Here is a 22,927-nt window from a genome sequence, read left to right on the forward strand (position 1 = left end):
GAGTTATTTGCACGCATCGAGGTTGTCACAACCTCATCATCCCAAGCATCGTAACACCAGTATGATGTACTTGCCTAAAAATATGATTGTACCTTTCTGAAAGTAAGACTACGACGAAAGGAGAACATTCAATATGTTGCAATTTATTTGGTTCAATCTTGACATGCATAACACTTTGAGCATTTGGCATGTGGAGGCGAACGTCATTATCTTTATTTATTTCAACAGAGTGTTTATTGCACAGCTCGAGGTGCTCAACGACCTCTCATACTACTTATTGTAGTGAACATACTGTACTTGTCAAAAAGGGTCCAGCGATAACAGTAGGTCATGGGTTTCTCAAAGGATAACCCTACACAGTGTTTCGTATGAATTAAAAGCAGTAATATACTTGGCATGCTCAATCACTACGAAACAAGAAATCTCAAACAAGTTTTGGGATCGTCATGGATCCAATCGTTCCTTCCGAGTAACCGACTCAAGGTATAATTAGTTGTATCTAGCAACGCAGAGATGGAACACAAGCTTTATAAACAGGATTTTGTGCTCGAGATGTTAGGCCTTGCACAAGAAAGATCCTCTTCTCGAGCTTGTAGCACTTGTACACAATTTTGCACCTTTCCGAAAGGCGTGAAATATGGTACACGCACCTGCACACACTGCGAAGCTTGCCTGAGGGTGGCAACTAGAACAGAAATGCAATAGCAAATCTAATCACATGCAGTGCAATGACAACAAGAATCAAGTGAAGGAAATTAACGACAGGAACTAACTACGGAACTAAATAAGCATGCAAAATATGTCGGTTACAGGAAGCATATAATTTCAAGGATATAAAGACAAGCAAGGAACAATAAATCATGAGTCATATAAGTATCATCTGTCGTTATCTCAATTTCCTAAATCTTTATTTAATTCATCCAAAGTCCTCGTGCAACTTTCCCCTACCTCGGGAGGTTGGGTCGCTGTGAGCGCCTAAGAGCGTAGGTGATGTAGGGCTCAGGCCGCGGAGCACAAACAGGATCTGTCGCGTGAATTGAAAAAGGTAAGTGTAATAACTGCAATTTTTAGGCATTTAGTTAGAAATATTATAAACAAATTTCATAATATTGTGATTTGGGCCTGGGATCCAAGTTTCAGATCCAGGACCCATAAAGGAATCTTTACGTATATATTTATCTCGTATAAACTTATATGTATATATAAGTGCAATAATTTTAATTAATTAAATTATTCTAGTGATAACTATTTAAAATAGTGCATAGATGGGTCTGGGATCCACCTTCTGGATCCATATATCCATATATATATATATATATATATATATATATATATATATATATATATATATATATATATTGTAAAATATATAAAATCATAATAAATAAATAAAGAAATAAAGAATTTTTTTTTTTGGGTTTAATCCACAGTTGGACCCAATTGGATCCAACTCGTGGATCCACCGTTATTTGCGTGACCGGATCCACATTCCTTTAGCCCGAATCCAAATCCCGAGTTGGATCCCGAGTTGCCGGGTTCGGACCCGGGCTGTGCTTTATAAAACAAAGAAAACAAGAATCGTGCCTAGGGCACGATTCTTGCAAAGATCGAAAGGGGAGGGGGGGATACAGAAGGTGTAACCAACCCCGTTTTTCTCGGAGAGAGGGGAGGGGGTTCGGTTCAATAAAAGGGGAATGGAGAGGGTCTCGCCCTCTTCACTCTGCTCTCTTTTTCTCCCTCAATGTCGTGCTCTTTTCCCCTCATCTTTCATCTCCCTCTCATTTTCATGCACAACGTCAGAGCCACCGTCGCTGGCGACTTCCTACCCGCGGCAGGCATTACGCCACTCTCATCGAGTGAAGCTCCCTTTTCCTCCTCCTCGCTATTTCTCCCTCGACCCGAGCTCAACAGCGGAGAGATCGACCTCAGTCGACCCTTCTCTCGTGACGGCAGTCTCCGATCGTCGAAAAAGCATCGAAAGAGGTACGGTGCTCCTCTTGAATCTAGATGAGGGATCGAATATCGGTTCGATTCCGTGTAGTGTTTGGAGATGAGAATCCATGGGGAAAAAACCCTATATGGTTGTGTGCCCCTAAGAGACATGGAGGGCGAACCGTGGGTCGCTCTCCATGGCTCGATTGATTGCTTTCCATCTACTTTCCCCTTTCCTTTTAAGAAAAAAAAATTGTATATCTTAGTGAATCTAAAAGAATCGATTTCCTTTTTGTTGAGATCTTAGTTTTTTTTGTTTAAATTAATGTCATTATTTCAACTTGGGCATCGTGTCCTTGGATTGGATCTGTGTTCTTGAACCGGATTTACGTCAGGCCATAAAATCTACAGTTGTGGGGGTTCACGCTGAGTTTGTTCCACCAAGTAATGGGTGAACGCGAACCTAAGTTGGACTGTCATTACATAGTCCAACTCATTTTTTGTTTAGGATTTAAACTGGGTATACCTGTCATGTGGAGCTGCGTGTTTTCTTTTCTTTTTTTTCTTGAACTGAGATCATGCTGAGCTGATACATTATAATATGTGCCTCTCCTGAATAACGATTCACGCTAAATGAAGCTTGATTCGAGTGGATCGACAATTCCGATCATAAAGCAAGATTATTTTTACACATTTAGAAGAGACACCATGGTTGGGATTAGACCTGTGCAATCGGCTGGGTATGGAATGGAATAGAAAAGAAAAAAAAAAGAATAATATAAGTATTTTTTTTCACATATACATGGTATGCATATATGTTGATTCAAAATTTTGTCACAGGTTCTCTTAACTTATATATGTAAAATTTTCTCCTGTGTAGGTATGTAATTGTGTTCGTAATGGTTGATTCTATGTTAATCTTGTTCATCCATGATAGGTTGATAGTGGTGCTCATGCATGAAAGTTATCAGGTGTGTCCCTGTATTACATACATAATGGAGTTTGATAGACAGATTTATCATAGGATTTATGTATAAGTACCATGTGAATGTTTCCTGAAACCCTGAGCTCTGGATAATGATCTGATCATGTTAGTCGATCCTTGTGTGCATTAAGATAATTGTGTATTTTTTTTAAGGTACATGCAGTTTCAGCATAATCGGTTGATCTGTTGGAGGGTCAACTCCAGCTGATCCAATCGGCTGGACTAGTTGACAGGCCCAATCGGTTGGATTGAATTGACTAGTTAGTTGGTAGGTTGCCCGGTTCAGGATTGATAAACCCGACCAACTACTCTAGCATATGTGAAAAATTTCACTTTTGACATATAGAGATGCAAAATTTTAGTATTTGCACTGTCCTGGTTATGCAATCATGAATGTGATCATGTGTTGTTTATTGATATTTTGTGAGCATGCATGCTCAATGATAATGTGTAATTTTTGTGCACACTCACACACTCAAAGGAGGTATGCATTGGTGAATACAGGTAGTGTTATGAATAAAATACAACTTTGGTTTTGTAATGTGATGCATTGATGGCCCAAATGGACCATCACTGGCCTGGAGAGCCGTGGGTGTGATTTTTGTTCATATATATTTTGATTTGCATCACTTAAACCACACACGAAGGATTCATGTGGAAGACCCAGAATGATTTTCTTTTTTGGTTCATATCGCTGACCCCAATTGTTTTGGGATGAAGGTGTAGTTGTTGTTGTATCACTTAAACCACACAAATTGGTATGGCACACTACTACACTGTTCTAGTTGTCCTCACGAGCTGGAGTCCCGTAAGAGTCCTCGCAAGGAAGGATGTGGGTTTTCACCTTTACTTTTGCATATGGTGTTGCAAACTTAAAGAATTGACTTTCAATAAAAAGATAATAAAAAAACAGTGTAATATAAGTTCTAGAATCTCCCATCTTGAGAATGAGAATCTTAGAGATCCGGTCTTGGGAAGACTTTGAGGATACAAAAACTCTGTGTGCTTTATTTTATTCCCTCAACCTGATATTGAGGTTCCTTCTCCTGGACACGGTTTTAAGGAGAGTCTGTCACTTTACCTAGGGGTGGTGTGTTTGACACAGCTGTTTTTTTTGTACCAAGAAAGTAGCACTTGTGGGCGTGGGGTGTTCCTTGTGTCCCCAACATTAGATGTGGAGGTCTAATGTTCCGAAGGTGATTCGGTTGAGAGCTAAGTTCAAAACACAATAATAAATTACAAATTGTGTGCTAAGCTACCCTGGGAACCTAACTTGACCTCGGGGATTGTATCCGTTTGGTGTATCCGCGGGCAACGGTAATTAAAAAGAGGAAACTTAAAGTTGCATGCATTTAATAGGGCATGCATATGGAAAAGAAAAACTTAAATGAAAGATAACAAAAGATTCATGCATTGCACATAGATCATGCATTTTCCTGCGATGTATTAGAACATGCACATTTTACTTATTCTCTCAATCATTACATGATGATGAGTGTATGTTAATTACTTTCTAATGCATGCCGAAAGTTTTGACAACTTAGTTCTTGCTATATGTTAATGTTTTACTGTTTCTTCCTGCTTAGCATATGTAACATGTTGCATGTATGATTACTTAAATGCTACAAATTGTTATATCTGCACTCACTCAAACTATTACATGAAATCTTATCTATATTCCTTGTCTCACCTGGTTTCACTAGAAGTAATTGTGCTCAGAATTTCGGTTCTTGCACCCTACTTTATTTGTTATCACAGGAACAGGTAATCAGTGAGGTTTAGCTAGCTACTGGGGGAAGACACGAGAGTCACACTTGGTTCTTTACAGCTTCACGAGTGCACAGAGTGGCTCTTTCTTTTGTCTTTCAGTTTTACTTTTCTTTTCAGTTCTTTTGTTTCAGTTAGTGACTACTTCCCTTCCGTTGAGTAGAACACTGTCTTTAGAGTTGGATTTTGATTCATAAATAAAGAGGTTTGCTCTGGTTCTTGTGGATGCTAAATGTAAGTCCCTTTGTGGTGTTGGGCTATCTAATTGGAATTGAAACTGTGATGACCCCGAGTCACTGGAAAGTTTTCGCACTATAAAAAAAATCTGCATTTTTCAAAGGGTATGAGTTGGGGTCGTTACAAAGAGTGCTTAGCATGATATAGCCGTAATAATGTTCGAAAAGGGAAAGGGGTACAACCCCTGCATGCCACTCTGATGGCAACTGAAAAGGAAAGGAGGCAAGGGCGATGCCCCTGCCCGCTGTCCAGACCGTAACAAAGGCAGGGGCAGGGCCAGCGTGCCCCTGCCAACCTCAGGACAGCAAAGAGAAGGCGACAGGCGATAAGACAAACAAAGGCAGGGGTTACAGCCCTGCCTTCAGAAAACATGACAGAGGCAGGGGATTGCGCCCCTGCCTTCTGAAAGTTGAGTGTCGGTAGGGGCCTCGCCCCTGCCTACTGGGAACACATGGCAGCAGGGACGTCCCCTGCCTGTCGAGAGACCAAAGGCAACAAGGGCGATACCCCTGCTTGAAGGGAAGATCTGCGGCAACATGGGCGTACCCCTGCCTGCCAGGAAGACCCATGACAACAAGGGCATACCCCTGCCTGCCGAGAAGAGCCATGGCAGCAGGGGCGTACCCCTGCCTGCTGAGAAGCAAACGGTAGCAGGGGCGACTGCCCCTACCGAGACAGTGGGAGGGCACGTCAGGGGGCCTCCGGCCTCCTGTCAGCCCTCCGGCAACAGAGGGAAAAGGAGGGGTGAAAAGAAGACAGGGGGAGAAAGAGAAGGGGGAGGCGTGGCAGGGGGCCACCGGCCTCCTTCCAGCCTTCCGGCAAACACAGAGAGCGAGGGGGAGGCGCGACAGTGGCCGACGACCTCCTGTCGGCCTTCCGACAAATAGAAGAAGCATAAGAAGAAGAGAAGAAGGGAAGAAGAAAAAGAAAAATACCTAAAAGAGGGGGCACCGTCGTCAGTCGGTGTCGCCCGCAGGGAGCGAGAGAGAGGAGGAGGCGATGTGAGTCCTCTCTCCCCTTTGCGTTGCTCTTAAAGAGCTCAGGGGGGGGGGAGATTCGAAAAACCCTCAAAGGGTTTCCCTTTTCAGTCGAGGGGGCGAAAGGGAAAAGCGGCACGGGGGGGCGGGGCGAAGGAAGAGGGTTTTTTAAAAAAAACCTCCCCCCTGCGTCGTGTTATAACCTTAATGGGTTATCGGATCCAGACCTGACCTGGGTCTGATTTTTTTTTTTTACTCATGGGTTTTACATCATACCTCTCTTAAAAGAATTTCGTCTGCAAAATTTCATTTAAAGATTATCCGCAAAGATCATGTTCTTAGCTAATCAGTGTTAATGGGAATGCACCTATGTCACACAGACTCACTGCACCCGCGTCGCACCCGCACCTATGTGATAGGGATGTACCGTATGTGTGAGTGATCCCAAACATATATGTTCATTTAAAATGATTAAGACAACTCATAATAAGTTTCTAAGAAGAGTTCTAGGCTAATAATTCGATTGATCAAATTCATACGTGATTTTATTGATAACTTTTGCTTAACAAAATTCGCACTGAAGCACAAAAAGCCTTAACCTAAGTCACACAGACTCGACTAGGGAGGCGCCGCACCCGAGTCGACACGCCCCAACATGGGTGCGGACACAGGTGCAGCTTAGGACACGGTCCGGACTCGGTCAACGACGAGTCGAACTCGGTCAACGAATTGAGGCCGAGTTTGTCCTCATTTTGGACTCGGTCAACGTTGACTGAGGCTATATTCGTTCATTTTTAACATGAAAAAACTTAAAAAATGATTTTTTATATATTTTTTTAAATATATATATATAAAGAGACTATGTTGTGCACAATGACTGTGTTGTGCACAGTCACAGTGCATACTGTGTTGTGTGCACAGTCGCAGACTGTGCACTTTTTTTTAAATATATATATATATATATATATATATATATATATATATATATATATATATATATATATATATATATATATAGCCGAGTCTCCGTGTCCAAAATTTTTAAAATTGCGCTGCACCCGTGTCGCACCCGCACCCTCACCCATGTGACAAAGGTCTTAACCTAAGACTATCTGAGTTTCTAATCGCCATCCTCTATTTGTTCAATCATGGTGGCATAGACATGGCCAGACCCTTCTTTTTGCGGTTGTTGCTGCCAACCTTCAACTTCAGTTTGCCGCTGCCAATCTGTTGCCTTCTTACAACAATTTCGAGCATAATGTCCCATCTTACCGCAATATAGAAAACCTCCAATGTCTTGAGGGCACGGTCGTCCAGGATGAACATAATTGCACTTTGGACAAATCTGATTTGGTGGTTGTTGCGGCTCAATTCCTCTATCATCATTTTGCTTCTTGAATGGAGGCATCTTCGTTTTGCTGTCAATACGTTGCCGTTTGTGGTTTCCACCATTCCCATCAGACTTTTTATCGTGTTCACCCTTAACTCGCTCCCAATAATTACTTAATAGGGTGGTTGTTACAACTGCTGCAGAAAAAGTTGAGGGCATACTGGTCAAGACTCGATGACAGAGTCCTTCCTTCAGCCCTCGAATGAATTTTTCGACCCGTTCACCATCATCCCCGAACAGATTAGGACAGTAGCGTTCTAACCGCTGAAATTTGGCAATGTACTCCCCCAAACTCAAGCTACCCTGAGACAGCTCAAGGAATTTCACCTTCTTCTTTCCCCTCGCATAAGGAGGAAAGTAGTTGTAACGCCCCAAAATCCAGGACTTGAAACTTTTTATTAAAAGTTTGAAAGCTTTGAAATCGGTCATCAGTCAGAGTTTGAAACAGCGAAAAATGATATTTGAAATAGCAGGTCCAGGTACCTTGGGCGCATTACAGCGCAAACTTTCCTTTTCGAATTTCGTACAACTATTGAAAGCAAATGGTTTCAAAATGCAATTTGAGAATTTGTATAACAGATTTGCAACTCATTATATTTATTGAAACAAAAATAAAAGGGGTTTTATAATACAGTTTAATCAAAAAGAGACTTTCAAAGATATTCTTATACCAATTTTACCAAAATGTTCTCAGGAGCAAAACGTCAGAGAAAGATCTTGATCATCACATCATCGTGCCATCACCAGTTGTATTTAATTGTACATCACCTGCCCATGAAATGGGTCAGTTTCGCGAAAATCAGTAGGGGTGCAAAAGACAAGAAGGAACAAAGACTGGAATAAGCAAGATAATTACTAAACTAAACACGAAAAGCAAAACTAGCAGAGCTAACCATACATGTTGTCGAGTATTGCAAGCAAAACTCAAATAAAGCAAGTAGTTAAATCTGAAAGCAGTGAAGAACAATGTGCTAAGACAAGCAAAATAAGCAATTACAGCAATCCAATTGATTCTCACGGTAAAGGGTAACTAACTCAACTATGCAGTCAAGCAGAGTAACAGAGTAAGATAAAGCATTCACAGTAGATCTCACAATACATGCAATTACCAATAAATTCTTTATTTCCACAGGCAAGTTACTGAAAACATAAAATGGTCAAGTACAATAACAGTCAAACCATCAAAAGTGTACAACTAACTGAAGTGTGAGCAAGTTATTTGTAGTTTTGATCATTAGTTGGTCATGTAGGTACGCGCATGACACGAAACGTAGAAACAGCCGAGACCATCCTAAGGGTTTGTTATGCTATGTGTTTTATAATACCCTGGGTGACTAACTGAGTCCGCTCCTAAGGGGACGGTCATTGGCCAAGAGAGTAAATCCCCAAAGGCGTGTGAGTGACCCATGGATGAATCCAACTGTAGGCTACCTTTTATAGCCCGTTTCCCCTAACTCCGATGACTGGGAAAGCCGAGTTTTTTTGTTGATTTTCAAGCTTCGATCTTGTTTAGTTTTTCTTCATTCTGCTGCAGTTTGTTTTTTATTTTTGTAGGGAAGCGTTAAGACGTGCGGTGAGACCCTTTTCATACCCCTGAAGAGCCCTCTGAGGTCCCTAAAAGGTCCCCTCAAAAGGCCCTTCAGGCCCTCAGGGAGCCCTTCACAAAACCAAGCAACCCTCCAAAGAAAGGAAGGATTATAGTAACAACAAGAAGGGAGCACAATCAAAGAAGGGACCAAAGACTCGAAGCACTGAAGACTTTTTTCCTTTATTTTTAGATTAGACTTTTATTTTATTTTATTAATTCAATTTGGGTTTATAATAAGGCACTTATTATTTTTTATTTGTTTAAGCCTTCTGCAGGGGAGCGCACTCTTACTCAGTAATTAATTTTCTTTTCAAGGCAATAAAGAGTAGCTTAGTTATTTGTAGAATACAAAGTATTTTTCGATTTCCTGAGATCGACCCGGACTCCACTACTCGTGCGAGCCGGTTTTTATATATTTTGGTGTCTTGCTTTCACACTTGTTTTTTTACTTAAAATATCTTTTTAAAAATCGTTTTCCAAAACTCACACCAGTAATCACAACGAAGGTGAACAAAGAAAGCTCAACGCATTTGCATTCATTCACTGTTTTGCACGAGAGCATCTTACAGTTCAGATCTACGGGCTAACCCTTCAAGGTATTGATCAACCTTAACGGAGGTACAAGGGTGGCTCGGAGAAAGTTACAAGCAAGGTTTTAAAACTCGCCGAGTCAACTCGGTGACTCGGCTCGGCTCGGCCCTCCAGCGATCAACCCGGCAAGCTAAACTCGGTCTGCGAAGACTCGGCTGTGACTCGGCTTGACTCAGCCTGACTCGGCTTGACTCAGGCGAGTTCTGGAATGTTTAAAATTTGATTTTTTGAGTATTTCAGAATAAAAAAAATTGTAATATTATTGAGAATATTGTTGTTACTTTCTTAATGTCTTCAATATGTAAAGAAGACAATATGTGACTATGATCTAAGGTAAATGTTATTGGATATGAATCTATTTCTAGAAGCATCAGGCAGGACAATCTTCAAATTCAACAGATCAAGTAGATTGCTGCTTTTATTATGTTCTACACAATTATATTTTTTGCAGTTTCTTTGCATAAATGCATTTAATATTTTGCTTTAAACTTTACTAACATGACTATATAACAAGGAAGAATTTGGTTTTCTCCTCACACCTTTCCTCTTTGCCCCATCTTTATGAAGGCATAATAGACAAGAAACTGGAACGAAGTCATACATAACTTTGGCCTTAATATCCATAGAGTTCCAACATCTACTTGGTGCTTCTTTCTTGTCCTTTCAGACTTCATATTTTCTTTGTATCTCATATAGGCTATACCCCTTTAATCAGAACCAATTGTCCTCACCTTGCCTTATCACATCCAACAAAAATTTCTCTTTTCTTTATAGGCATGTGCATTTTTAATGCATAAAGGCATCTATGTAACTGGAATAAATTGTGCTCTTTCATTCCACATTTCCAACTTATTGCTCATTAATGAACAATTTATCCACATGCTACGATCTCCTTATTTCAGTTCAACCCAAGATTCTGCATGGAGCCAAAAAACATCTCTTGTTTACTGAAAAACATGGTTTGAGACAAATTATATATTGTTTTTCTTTTAAAATCAAAAGTTAACAAAACCCGGTCCGAGTCACCGAGTTGACCTGCCGAGTCACGAGTCAATAAAGAACGAGTCGAGTCCCGAGTCACTGGGTTTTAAAACCTTGGTTACAAGTGACTCAACACTTACATCATGACTCAACCAAAGCAAAATAGACTCTAGACACAACTGTACAAAGTAGGTCACAAGGGAACAACCCCTACTCTTTGTATTAGTTTTGTGTGGATTACAATCAATAAAATTATTATTTTCCTCTTGTTCTTGAAACCCATTTAGTGGGTATTTGTGTACGAACCCTTCTTGTGGTTCTTTTGAGTGTTCATTTCGGTATTTTTAGTGGAACTCTTTGAGTGTCCATGGAGCTCGCGTTCTTACAACAGTGTCCACCATCTTGCTTCTTAAAATAAATTCCAGTTAACCATAAAATAAAAATAAAAAATACTTTCCTTTCGGATATGAATCTTATTCTTCACTTTCAAACTTTTACACAGAAGAGGTTGTGAAGTTCCCCAAATATTTATTGCACACATGGTTTAGATATTTCACCAACTCGTGATTTTTTAACAGCACTGGCATAGACAGTTACAGGAGTACCTTTTTAATGTAGGTCCTAATGAGGAAAATGATCCTTTATACTAATTTTAAAAACGGGCTGTCTTGCAACATATAAATATCCATGTCATATAAACATGGATACTGACACAGGACATAAAATGGACATGCATGGTATGACAAGGGAGTTTTGTAAAACTAGCACTTGGGGCAAGATAATTCCATTCTAGAGAGGGAGTTTTGCCGGCAAGTGGAAGTAGGTTTAACCAGCGGAATGATCCAGGGTTGGCTGGGCTAATGAGTTCTACTCTCACAGGCTATAGGTTTTGTCCAGTCCTTGTTCGTCCAATGAGATCAAATCTCAATGTCTTGCACTAGGTTCAATACAATTCTAATAGGTCCAGTGAGCTTGACTCGTTCAGCCATTCTGGGCTCAAACCAAGGTTGCCAAACTAGGAAGCGGAAGCAGGAAACGACACGGGAAGCGGAAGCGAAAAGCGAAGCATTTTAAAATTTATAGGAAGCGGGAAGCGAAGTATCAATTTAAAAGCAAAATATTAAAAAAAAAATGAAGCAATATGGTAATTGAATAGGAATCGAACAAGAAACAAATAAAAACTAAAATAAAATTGATCATTCTTATATTTCGTGATTTTTCAGTAAAAGAGTTAAATTTTTGTTAAAATCATGGTTACTAATTTAAAGAAAGTACATGGAAAGTGAGTGAAAGCGTGATAGAAAATACATAAAAAATATGAAAAGAAAAGTGAGAAAAGCATATAGGAAGCATAGACCATGTGTGTGGGAAGCATAGAAGAAGCGTGGGGGAATCGAGATTCCCATGGAGTTTCGGAAGCGAGAAGTATCGCGCTTCTGAAGCGAGTTTCTGGGAAGCAAGCTTCCCACCTACCTAAGAAGCTTCCGGTAACTCTGGTTCAAACCTAAGTTTTAACAGATCTAGAAAGTTTGCAATTTGCTTTGGGCATATTTTAGGCTTAACCAGATATATATGTATAATTCCTTTCACATAGGAAATTATTTCAGAGTTTCACGCTATCCCAGAACAAGAATAGAAGGTGAAAAATGGTTCAAGTCATGGCCTACTGGGAACTCTATGATATGATCTACAACACACAATTCATAACCCATGACACATTGTTCCAGGCATACAAATGTCCTTTTACTTTCAAATGATCACACCCCACATTCAGGGAAGTTGGACCTTACAAACACCATCATGCTTTTGGCGGTTTGAGTCCAATCCAATGTGTATGTTGGGCTTTATCCTATATATAATGTTTAAGTGATCCATTTTCATATTCAAGTGGAGTGCAGGCATCAACAATCATAAGAAGAGTAACTACAAATCATGCGTCAAAGAAACTTCTCTGTTTTCTTAATCATTCAGATCTTCGTGATCATAAAAAAACTAGAATTACATCTCATATAGCCAAGACCCAATATGTTCATTCTTTTCTTCTTTAGGTATCATTTGGATGACAACCCAAACCAGGTTTTTAGCCACAAAACGTAGCTTGGGGAAAAACTGGGGTCTCAACCCTGGTTTATAGGGCCTGCTTCCCACCCCATTCCCACTTTTTTTTCCCTTCCACCATTGTTGACCCCTCCCACCCTTATAGTGAGTCTAGCCATTTTGATGTCCAGAAATCAAGTTTTCTTTTTTACATTTTCCCCGTTTTGATGGTCGGCCAGACATTTTTGGCCAGCTACCAGCCAAGAAATGGTCAGAGTGGTGCTACCTAACATGGGCGTTACTACTCTGGCCATTTCCCGCTGGTAGCTGGCCAGCAAATGGCTGGCTGGCCATTCTTTTTATTTTTTTAATGATTTTTATAGTTTTGGGGCTGGTTAGCCTATTTTTGACCAGCCATCGGCTAGGAAACGACCAGCCAACCATTCCTATTTTTTACGTGTTTCCTTTTAATGGTCAGCAGACCATTTTTCAGCCAGCCACCGGCCCTGGCACTCATTTTTTTCAGGTTTTTGGTGATCAAAAACCTGTTTTGGTTTTGGCCATCCAAACAGGTATAAAACCTGGTTTTTGGCCAGGTCTACCAAAAACCAGGTTTTACCCGTCATTTGAACAGGCCCTTAATCTATATCCTCTTGAACTTATATAAATCCAGTTTTTTCTTAGATTAGATTAGGCTATTAAGTCCTCCAAACTTTTATCTGCAAACAATACATGGAATTATTATTCAAGTTGACTTATTCAACACACACATGTTGCTCCATTAAACTAATTATAACAAGTCTATAGTAGCATCCCACTAGTTGATCTTTCAGGAAATCACCATTCATGTTTTCTATTGATAGATATGTATGCATGATATAGTAGTAAATTTTTGTACCGGCAAGATCCACACCTCACAAGCTGTAGTGAAACTTGAAAGAGTAATAGATTTATTTAATAAATTTCCCTATGTATGCATGTATTCACACACACACACACACACACACACACACACACACACACAGAGAGACCCTGGTGGTGTCTAGTATCGATTGGCATTAGTATGAGTACTGTACGAAGTTTACAAAAAAATACATATTGCCTCTTTCCTTTTCTTTTGTTATATGCAAGCTAGGGGATAGTGCCCAGCAGGATTAGAACATAAACCCCTTGGGTTAGATGGCATTAGTTTGTACAAAAAGCACCTACAGCATTCAACCTAGTAATTTGATCTTAAACATGAAGAGTTACCCAAAATATCAAGAACCACATAAGCAACATAATAGCAAGACCGGATCATAAAGCATGCCATGCATGCTGCTCCACTGAAACCAGGAAATCCATGGTGTACATTTCACTTCACTTTCATTTGCACATTCAGAAATTTTGAAGGAAAATGAAAAGCTTATTAAGTGGTAAAAATACCTGTAGGCCCAGTATAGAAGGAAAGTTGCCTGCATTAAACATGAAATAGGACACATCAACATCTACAAATGCATAACATATACCAAGACATGCCTGTCCACGTGTGGGCATGCACACCAACAAATAGAAAGTATCTTACACCAGAAGATGCATTATCCAAAAAAATAAACTTACTCTGTAGCATACCCCAAACGTTCAGCTAATGGTGTTATGCCCACCAAACTTAAGAAGAAAATCCATCCCTGCAATAAAGAGAAGGGAATGAGGAGATCAGACACACAGAACTTCGAAAGGGAGAGAGGTGGTTGGGGGTGCATTTGGAGATTCACAAACCAGAAAAGAAATTAGAACATATGACAAACAAGTTTCTTATTTATGCCATTAAATTATAAACCATAATGATAATTAGGTTAAGATAGAGTGGCTCCAGAATAGCTGTTGGAGTTGTTCAATATTTAGGTGCATGAGAAGAAAATAAACATATAGAACTTTGAAAGGGAGGGGGTGGTTGGGGGTGCATTTGAGATTCACAAAGAATGGGCGAAAGAGGAAGAAGAAGAGGCAAATGAAAACAGAGAGATAGAGAGAGAAAGTTTAGGGGTACTTCACCTTCCTTTATAAAAAGTAAAAATAAACAAAAATTAAAAAACCCTAATATGCCCTCACCGACTAGGCCAAGGCATATTAGTTGCCAACTAATCGGAAAAAGTGGTGCCTCTTAGGTCCAACACGTTGAAACGCCCTGGACTAGGTGTTGGCCCTGCACCTTATACGATGGGCACAAGGGGCTGGTAGAAATACCCATATCACAAAGTTCAAGATACATAAAAATATAAAACATTTCATAACTTTAAACACCAAAAAACTATACCACTACCCACATTTTGGAAAGAAAAATTTTAACATTTCATTCTTAGTTTTCTTCATTGCTTTTTCACAAGCTCGAAAGCTTTCTCAAACTTATAGAAATTGTGTAAATGATAATCGGTGGCTCATCAAAGTTTCGTCTTCACAATCCAGGATGACCTCTAGCAATAGCTATGCAGGTTTTGCCTCTGGCAATAGAGTGTGCCCTTCCATCTACTCCTAAACTAGCAATAATCTTTGCACAAGCATTGTATAGAATATAAGGAGAGCAACATTGTTTTACGATGATACCTCAACCTATAACATGGCATTCGGAATTATAGAGTCCACCCCAAATCACCATACTACAAAACCGACACTTTAGTTGTTAATGTATATAGGGGTATTTTAGTCATTTATAAATATAAGGGTATTGTAATCATTATACACATTGTATATATTTTTTTTCTTATTTTTATTCTTTATTTTATTTTGTATTTTTGTAAATCCTAGAATAGGATTGGGCTTAATGGTCTTTTGACCATAGAGCCCCCAACGACTCCCTCTTGGTTCCCATGTATATATAAAGGGGTTCAAACCCCATATCTTGTAAGGCTTTTAGCTAAAAGATTTTGGTGAATATAAATCATATTTTTATGTTTGTTGTGTGCCATTAAGTGGGTGATTTGTGTGGATTCGTGATTGTGTAATGAACCCATTAGTGGTCATTGTGATTGTGTGTGTCCATAAGAGACATTTTTGTCGTTCATTACATGGTATCAGAGCCTTGGTGCTCTTTTGATTGTCTTTGAGGTACTCAAGGAACTCGTGGGAGATCAAGAAAATCGGACAAAGCCTCGGGAAGCATGCCCATAGCCTCGCTTGAAGGTTGATGCCCGTGGTTGATTTTTAAAGAGTAGAAGAGTTCATCATATCAAATTTGTGAAGCATTTCCAAACCAAGTGCCTTCTACTCTTCTTGGTTCTATATACTTTGTTTTTTGTTTCTCTTCTCTCTTAAATGGACGACAAAGAAGTGGTGCCGGTGGTCCCTATTAAGTTTGATAAAAATAACTACAACCTATATGTCACTGCCATCAAAAGAATCCTAATCGGAAAAGGCTTGTGGGAATATGTTGATAATTCCTCAATGAAACCACAACCTATTCTCACAAAGACTCTTAGCGAAAAGGATGGGTCTACTAAAGAAGAGGTCCTTAAAGGAGAAGAGAGAAAAAAAACTCTTTTAAATTATAAGAAAGCCATAAAAGAATGAGAGATTGGACAAGCAAAGGCCCTTTCCTTGTTTATGGGAAGCATGAGTGAGGATACATGTGAGACCATATTAGAATTTGAAAGAGTCGACGAAGCTTGGCTCTTTATTAAACAAACCTATACTCTAAGTGATGTCGCGTATAAATGGGAGTTGCAAGACAAAATTCATACTTGCAAGCAATGAGAAAAGAATATAAGAGAGTACTATAGGACTCTCAAAAGGTTGTGGGATCAAATGGCAAAAATGGAACCTATTTGGGAAACCCCAAAAGATGCCCAATAAAAGGAAGAAAAAATTGTGAATGAACAATTTTGTCAATTTATGAGGTGTCTACAACCCGAATTTGAACAAATGAGGAGTAACAACCTCCATAGAAAGCAAGAAAAACTTCCACCTATTCATGAAGTGTTGGCTCAAGTTTGCATGGAAGAAATGAGGTTAAAATCTCAAACGGAATCAAAGGAGTCCAATGATAGTGTTCTAGCCGTTTCAAGACCGGGTGCTAATTTTCATACATATAAACCTCCACACTTCTACAAAAATAAAAATTTTGGAAAACCTCAGTCTTATGAAGGAAAAAAAAATGAGAAAAAGAAACTTATTTGTTACAATTGTGGAGAACCAGGACATATCAAACCATATTGTCCAGAATTTAAAGCTAAAGAGGAAAAGGAAATTACTTTGGTTGGTACTTCTCAAGTTGACAAGGAAAGTTCAAGCAAATCCATAGGGAATATGTCACTATCACAATTAATGGAAGCATTGCAACCTCTCCTCAAAGGTTTCTCCACAACTGGTGTAGCCGTCTCCATGTCATCACCACCCAGTATGACTCACTGGCTTTTAGATTCTGGTGCTTCATTTTATATGACTTATAATAGTTCTATACTTACCGACCATAGTATCGATTCAAGTAGGAAGAATGTTTTTACTGCGGATGGAACCTCTCTTGATGTTAAAGGAATTTGAAATTTTGAAAAATCTTTAAATTTTTGTATTCAAAAAATAAGAATTATTCCAAAACTTAATTTAAACTTACGTTCAGTTTCTCAAATCATTGATCAAAGTTGTAGTGTCTCATTCACATTTGACCAATGTTTAATGCAGGATCTCCAGTCAGGAAGGCAGATTGGGAAAGACTATAGAGAAGGAGATCTCTATTACATGGATCAGTTAATTATTCAAAAGAAACCATTTTGTCTCAATGTACAAAAATTGGATTTAATTTTGTGGCACCAAAGACTAGGACATCCTAGTATTACTAAACTGTCAAACATATCTCATTTGAGAAATTTTTGTAATGAGAAAATTCAATGTACTGATTGTATACTTGCAAAGATAAAATTCATTCCTTATCAAGAAAGGACCTTTTTTGCTACTAAATCACTTGAATTAATGCATCCCGATGTTTGGGGCCCGCTCCAGTAAAATTTAAAGGTGGATACATATATTATGTCATCTTTGTGGATGACTATTCTCGTTATACATGGAGTTACTTTCTTAGGCACAAAAATAAAGTATTTGAAAACTTTAAAAAAATTTACACATTAGTTACAAATTTGTTCAAAACAAACATATCTATATTTTGTTTTGATTCAGGAGGAGAATTCATGTCAAGCGATTTCAAAAGTTTTAGAATCCAATGGAATCATGCATCAAAGGTCTTGTGCAAACATACCTCAACAAAATAGATTCGTCGAACGAAAACATAGGAATATAATAGAAACTACAAGGACTATGCTCATCTCCAAAGGTGTTCCAAAACATTTTTGGGTCGAGGCAACTCTTACTGTAGTGTACCTTATAAATCGGCTTCCATCATCAAAACTTCAAATATGATTTTTTTTTTTAATTTCTCCTGATTATTTTAGACTACGAACCTTTGGATATAAGTGTTTTGTGTTGACAAATAAAAATTACAAGTTATCTCCAAGATCCATCCCCTGTGTATTTCTTGGGTATGGTGAGAGTCAAAAGTGATTTTGATGCTATGATCTGGAACATGATAAATTATATGTTTCAAGAAATGTAACTTTTTAGAAAAGAAAAGTTTTTTTGATAAAAATGTGCCTAAGAGAGAAGATGAATATATATTCTTAGAATTGGTTTCTAAGAATGATAGCGAGTTGATATCAGAAGGGAATCAAATTGATGATGATCAAATACATACTCAGTGTGGTGGACATCAGGGTCATTCTCAAATTATTTAATATAAAAGAAGACAAAAAAACTATGATCCTAATGCTTTAGAAAAATATTCCAACTTAGAAGCCCAAGAAACTAGAAATATTAGGCATTCCGAAAGACAACATAAATAACCTGATAGATTCGTAACATATGAATCCTTTGCCCCTCAATACAGAGTCTATCTAGCAATAATTTTCTCCTACTTCGAACCAATCTCATACAATCAAGCTAAGGACTATCCAGAATGGCACAATGTCATGTGTGAAGAAATAAGAGCATTGAAAAATCTAAAACTTGAGAATTGACTATCTTACCACATGGGAAGAAATCAATAAGATGTAGATGGGTCTTTATGATTAAAACTAAAAGTGATACAACATTAGAAAGATATAAAGACAGACTAGTAATCAAAGGATACTCACAAGAATATGGGATAGATTATGATGAGTATAATAACTCACAATTTTTCCTTTCTTTTTAATTTAATAAATATAATTTTTATTTAAATAATTATATTTTTGATGTCTGAAATTAATATAATATATATGATACATATATAAATATATATATATATTGGTTGACGTTAAAGTGGATCCTAATATGGATCTTGGACCCGTTGCCAAGATTCTTGATCTTGTTATGATAAGGTAATTTAATTTTCTTTTTAAAACTAAATTATATTAGTGATAAGATAATAGCAAAGTGATATATATATAAGAGTCTTGGTTTAAAAAGACTTCTATTTTCATAAGAAAATAGAAGACTTTCTATTTCAAAGAAAGCATGAGATGTCCCCTCAATTGGAGTCCCTCTTGTTCTATAAAAAAAAAGATATGAGCCCTCTCTCTCAATAGCGATTTTGAGATAGAGAGAGGGGGCTGAACTGAGAAAAAAGGAAGAGGGGGTAGAATCAAGAGAGAGAGAGAGAGCATCGACCTTCCTCTTTAACATCTATTTTTTTCGCAAATCTGCAAGCAAGGTACGGGTTTCTCTTAAGATCTCATAGGTGAGGGGTTATGCACGGATTGAATTAGGCATAGGTTTAAGGCAACCCAAGATAGGTTAAATCCCTGCGTGTTTGTTTGTTTGTTTTTTTGCTTTTTGTTTTTGTTTTTTTTTTGTTTTTTTTTTGGGGGGGGGGGGTGTTTAATTAGCAGAAGTGGAAATCTGTGAATCTGCGTACAGATTTCCGATTCAGATCAGCATGGGGATGAGAACACAGTGGAAATCTGTGAATCTGAGTATAGATTTACAGATTTCCGATTCTTTTCACCATGGTTGTCTCCGCTGGTCTGGGTATCATGGTTTGAACCTAGTAGAATGAAATCTTTTGTCCTATCGTGTGATCGGGCCTCTCTTAAGTTCAAATTCAACGTGTGTTTTTTTTTACCCGTATAGTTTATCATTTGTGCAGAAGTCTGATTTAGCGTGTGTCCGTGTTGATAAATTAATGAATATGGATTTTTTTTCAACATGTTGAACACACAGTTGATGTTTTTTTCCTGATTGGTTCATGCCACTAGGTGCGAACCTGGTTACCTTGATTCCTTGACAGTCTTAATCCTCTATCTTGATTAGCTGTGATGAGTCTAAAAAGCTTTAATTTCTATTGCTGTGATTAACATTAATCTGAATTCATGATAGGTATATTACCTTGAAACCCTGTACCTGACGTCCCAGCAGGGACAAATATGCCTATTGCTTGGGTCAGAATTTTGGTACTGTCACGTGTTTACCCTCTTATGCAAGCACGATCGGATCATAGTATACAATCTGAAATTTTCTTGTGTTTGGGTTTTTACCAGCATGAATCAATTTGCTTAACCAAATCAGTTTGACATTGATCTGATCATAAACAGATTGCTTAGATTAACATATATACTTTGATTTATTACATATTTTGAACCTTTTACAGGAAACTCAATTTAGCAAGTGTTTTGATTTAAAAATCAAAAAATGCAAATGTTTAGGAATTTTGTTCTACAATCTAGCAACCAAATACATGGATGATATGATATGGACTTTGGTAAAGCCCTTCATTTTTAAAAAAATAGCAAAATAAATCAAGTAATAAAAGGCATTGTAACATTTTCCAAGTCCGTTACATGTGCAAAAACGTGCCAGAATACCCAGAATCTATGGGACTTACATGCTTCCTGGTTAGATAATGGAGCAGGATTGCAAGTGGTCCAAAAGGTAATAGCACATTGATTTTGGCTTTAATCAAAACTGTGTAAATGTTATAGAGCATCCTGCTCCTTATTCTCTTGGGAGACCATCGATGTGTGACATCTGAAAATTCACAGTCAGGTGATCCATGGGACTTTCTGATTGTTGAAGATGAGATAATCAGGTCTCCTTCTTCTTCGCAGCTGGTTCGCTCCTCTAATGGGCCCATCTGAATAAGAAACATTCCCACAAACAATGCATAATCAATTCAACCAACAGGAACTGAAGTCTGAACAACAACTGACGACAATTCTGTCTAACGCAGGATCGCAGTAGAACAACACCCATATATAAATGGTACTCACTTCAACAGATGGATGCACAATCATCATCTTATGAGCCCTGCCTCCACTTTCAGTCATCTCTCAACAAACAAAAAAACAGGTGACGCATCTTTGTAGATGACAATAAGATCACTACCTGAAAGTCCTTCCCAAACGTTAGAATGAATGTCACATGGGGCATCAAAGTATCAATTCACATCAATTTGTCTAACAATCTATATATCTATGCCTGTTTCCAATCATGTAGAACACCTACAAATTGCCAAGATTAAAGGGCAAGCTAAATTTCTCGAACTAAAAGAAGATGCGAGAATTCACACGTTAAAATTCACAAAAAATATCTACTCTGCCGACCTTGAATACCATCAACGAAAATTCTTTATTCTTTCCAACCAACGACCAGCAATCAGAAAATTGAGACCGGAGACCAGGAGGGGGTGAAGGCTTCCGTTGGGTAACAGCAATTAGGAATTGCGAAAAGGAAGAGGGAGGAAAAAAACTAATCAAAAGGGAAATTCCGAAAGAGCAAGAGAGGACTGTTGAAATCCATAGCAGAACGCACGAAAAGCGTAACCCAACCAAAACCAACGTCGATTCGATCAAGCTTATTGCATTATTATTCAAGACAATATTGTAGAAATAGTAATGGCACCAATCTCAGCAGGCAATTTGCAGAGGAACACACATAAACGAGAGATCTAAGCTCGGAACCTTCTCAAAGCATTTAGCACAATAGTAAATTCAGAGATTTTAAGGATACAAACGCAGAGAGCAGCAGGAAGGATTCAAACCCTTTTTCCACGAGAGACAACAAATCAATAAATGAAGAAAAGGAAAAGGTGGGGAAAGAAAAGGAGTCCGACCATCATTCTTTTTCAGATAAACAAGTACAGTGCAACGAGTTTACCTATTGAGATCTCTCCCTTCGCGTGTATTTCGTGAGAATACAGTAAGACCAACGCCACCCCGAGAGAGAGAGAGAGAGATGATGGTTGTGTTGTGGAAGCCAAGGCTGGGGAAGAGAAATAGGTAACAAATGGACAACACAATTAAGGAAGAGAGAAGGAGAAGAGAAAGAAAGGTATGAAAGCGGCCGCTGGGGTCCTGGTTGTCAATGATTCGATGACACGACGAAGCTTCCCAGAAGGAGCGCCCTTTGAAACAACAAAGGCTTCTCTCTCTCTCTCTCTCTCTCTCTCTCTCTGCCTCGCCCCTTGCAGCCGCACCCATCGCGCGTCGCTCCGGCGTTACGTTACATAGAGAGCCCCACCAAAGAGGTGAAGAGATCAGGTGTAACATGATTGCACAAATATTTGTGCATTACAGATCTGATCACCCTCCATCTTAAGGACAAGGCTGTCAGGTGTGGGGCCCAAAAACTGATGGATGGCGAATGGGTGCTTGATGCACAATTTTTGTGCAATCACATTGCACCCGATAACCTAATAAATAGTTGAAACAGAGTCTCAGCTACCAAGAGCACACCAGTCAACGAAATGTCTCCGTTATCCGTTCACCGATATATTTTGGTCTAGCCCAAGAAAAAATCTCTCCTTACCGCAGCACACTGCGGTCCTCCTGTCCGCCAAAAAGTATACCCATTTTGAATCTTACGGCAACGATATTTATGGGTTTAACACTCATGATGTCCCCTTCATCAAAACTTACCCCTACCAAAGATTTAACCTGATTGAACCAATGGGGGCTCCGCTTGCCTGGTAGGAGCAGCTAGTTCACGTCACCTTGTGTTGGGACATTGCAGGTTCAAACCCAATGGTATAGTTGTATAACTGGTAGGGGTCTGCCTAACCCAGCTTGACTTTAAAAAAAAAAAAGATTTAACCTGGTTGCAGTTTATGACAGGAGTTGATTGAAAGTTTCTTAAAAACTCCAAACACTTTTGGCTCAGTAATCGATGGATTCAAAGTGTAATGACCAGCCTAACCAAATGTTTTGAAGTAATCGAGGAATTCGAAAAGGGGACCTTGTATCCCTTTATTATTATTATTATTATTATTATTATTATTATTATTATTATTGTTGTTGTTGTTGTGATGGAAAGGCTCACTCAAAGACTTCTTCTTGCAAATACTTCTTGCAAAGAGAAATGAAAAGTGATTCCAGCCTCTATTAATTCTTTTACTTGGACTCATAGCTCCTCTGTTGATGATGCATTGTTATTTCACTGAGGATGGT

General features: G+C 38.7%; 1 protein-coding gene across 1 annotated transcript in view; it reads right to left on the minus strand.

Annotated features, from left to right (window-relative positions):
• Window positions 1–21,946, minus strand: part of LOC149827548 (vacuolar cation/proton exchanger 3-like) — a 77,351-nt gene extending 55,405 nt beyond the window's left edge. Inside the window, exons 1-5 of the mRNA XM_090019462.1 lie at window positions 21,639–21,946; window positions 20,753–20,867; window positions 20,368–20,616; window positions 14,085–14,152; window positions 13,911–13,939 (exon numbers count right to left, since the gene is read on the minus strand). Coding sequence (XP_089875588.1) covers window positions 13,911–13,939; window positions 14,085–14,152; window positions 20,368–20,616; window positions 20,753–20,809 — 403 coding nt within the window. The 5' untranslated portion in view covers window positions 20,810–20,867; window positions 21,639–21,946. The remainder of the gene's footprint in view (window positions 1–13,910; window positions 13,940–14,084; window positions 14,153–20,367; window positions 20,617–20,752; window positions 20,868–21,638) is intronic.
• Window positions 21,947–22,927: the final 981 nt, after the last annotated feature.

The sequence above is a fragment of the Nuphar pumila genome, chromosome 10 (genome assembly GCF_984573655.1).
Source record: "Nuphar pumila chromosome 10, dmNupPumi1.hap1.1, whole genome shotgun sequence".
NCBI lineage: Eukaryota > Viridiplantae > Streptophyta > Magnoliopsida > Nymphaeales > Nymphaeaceae > Nuphar > Nuphar pumila.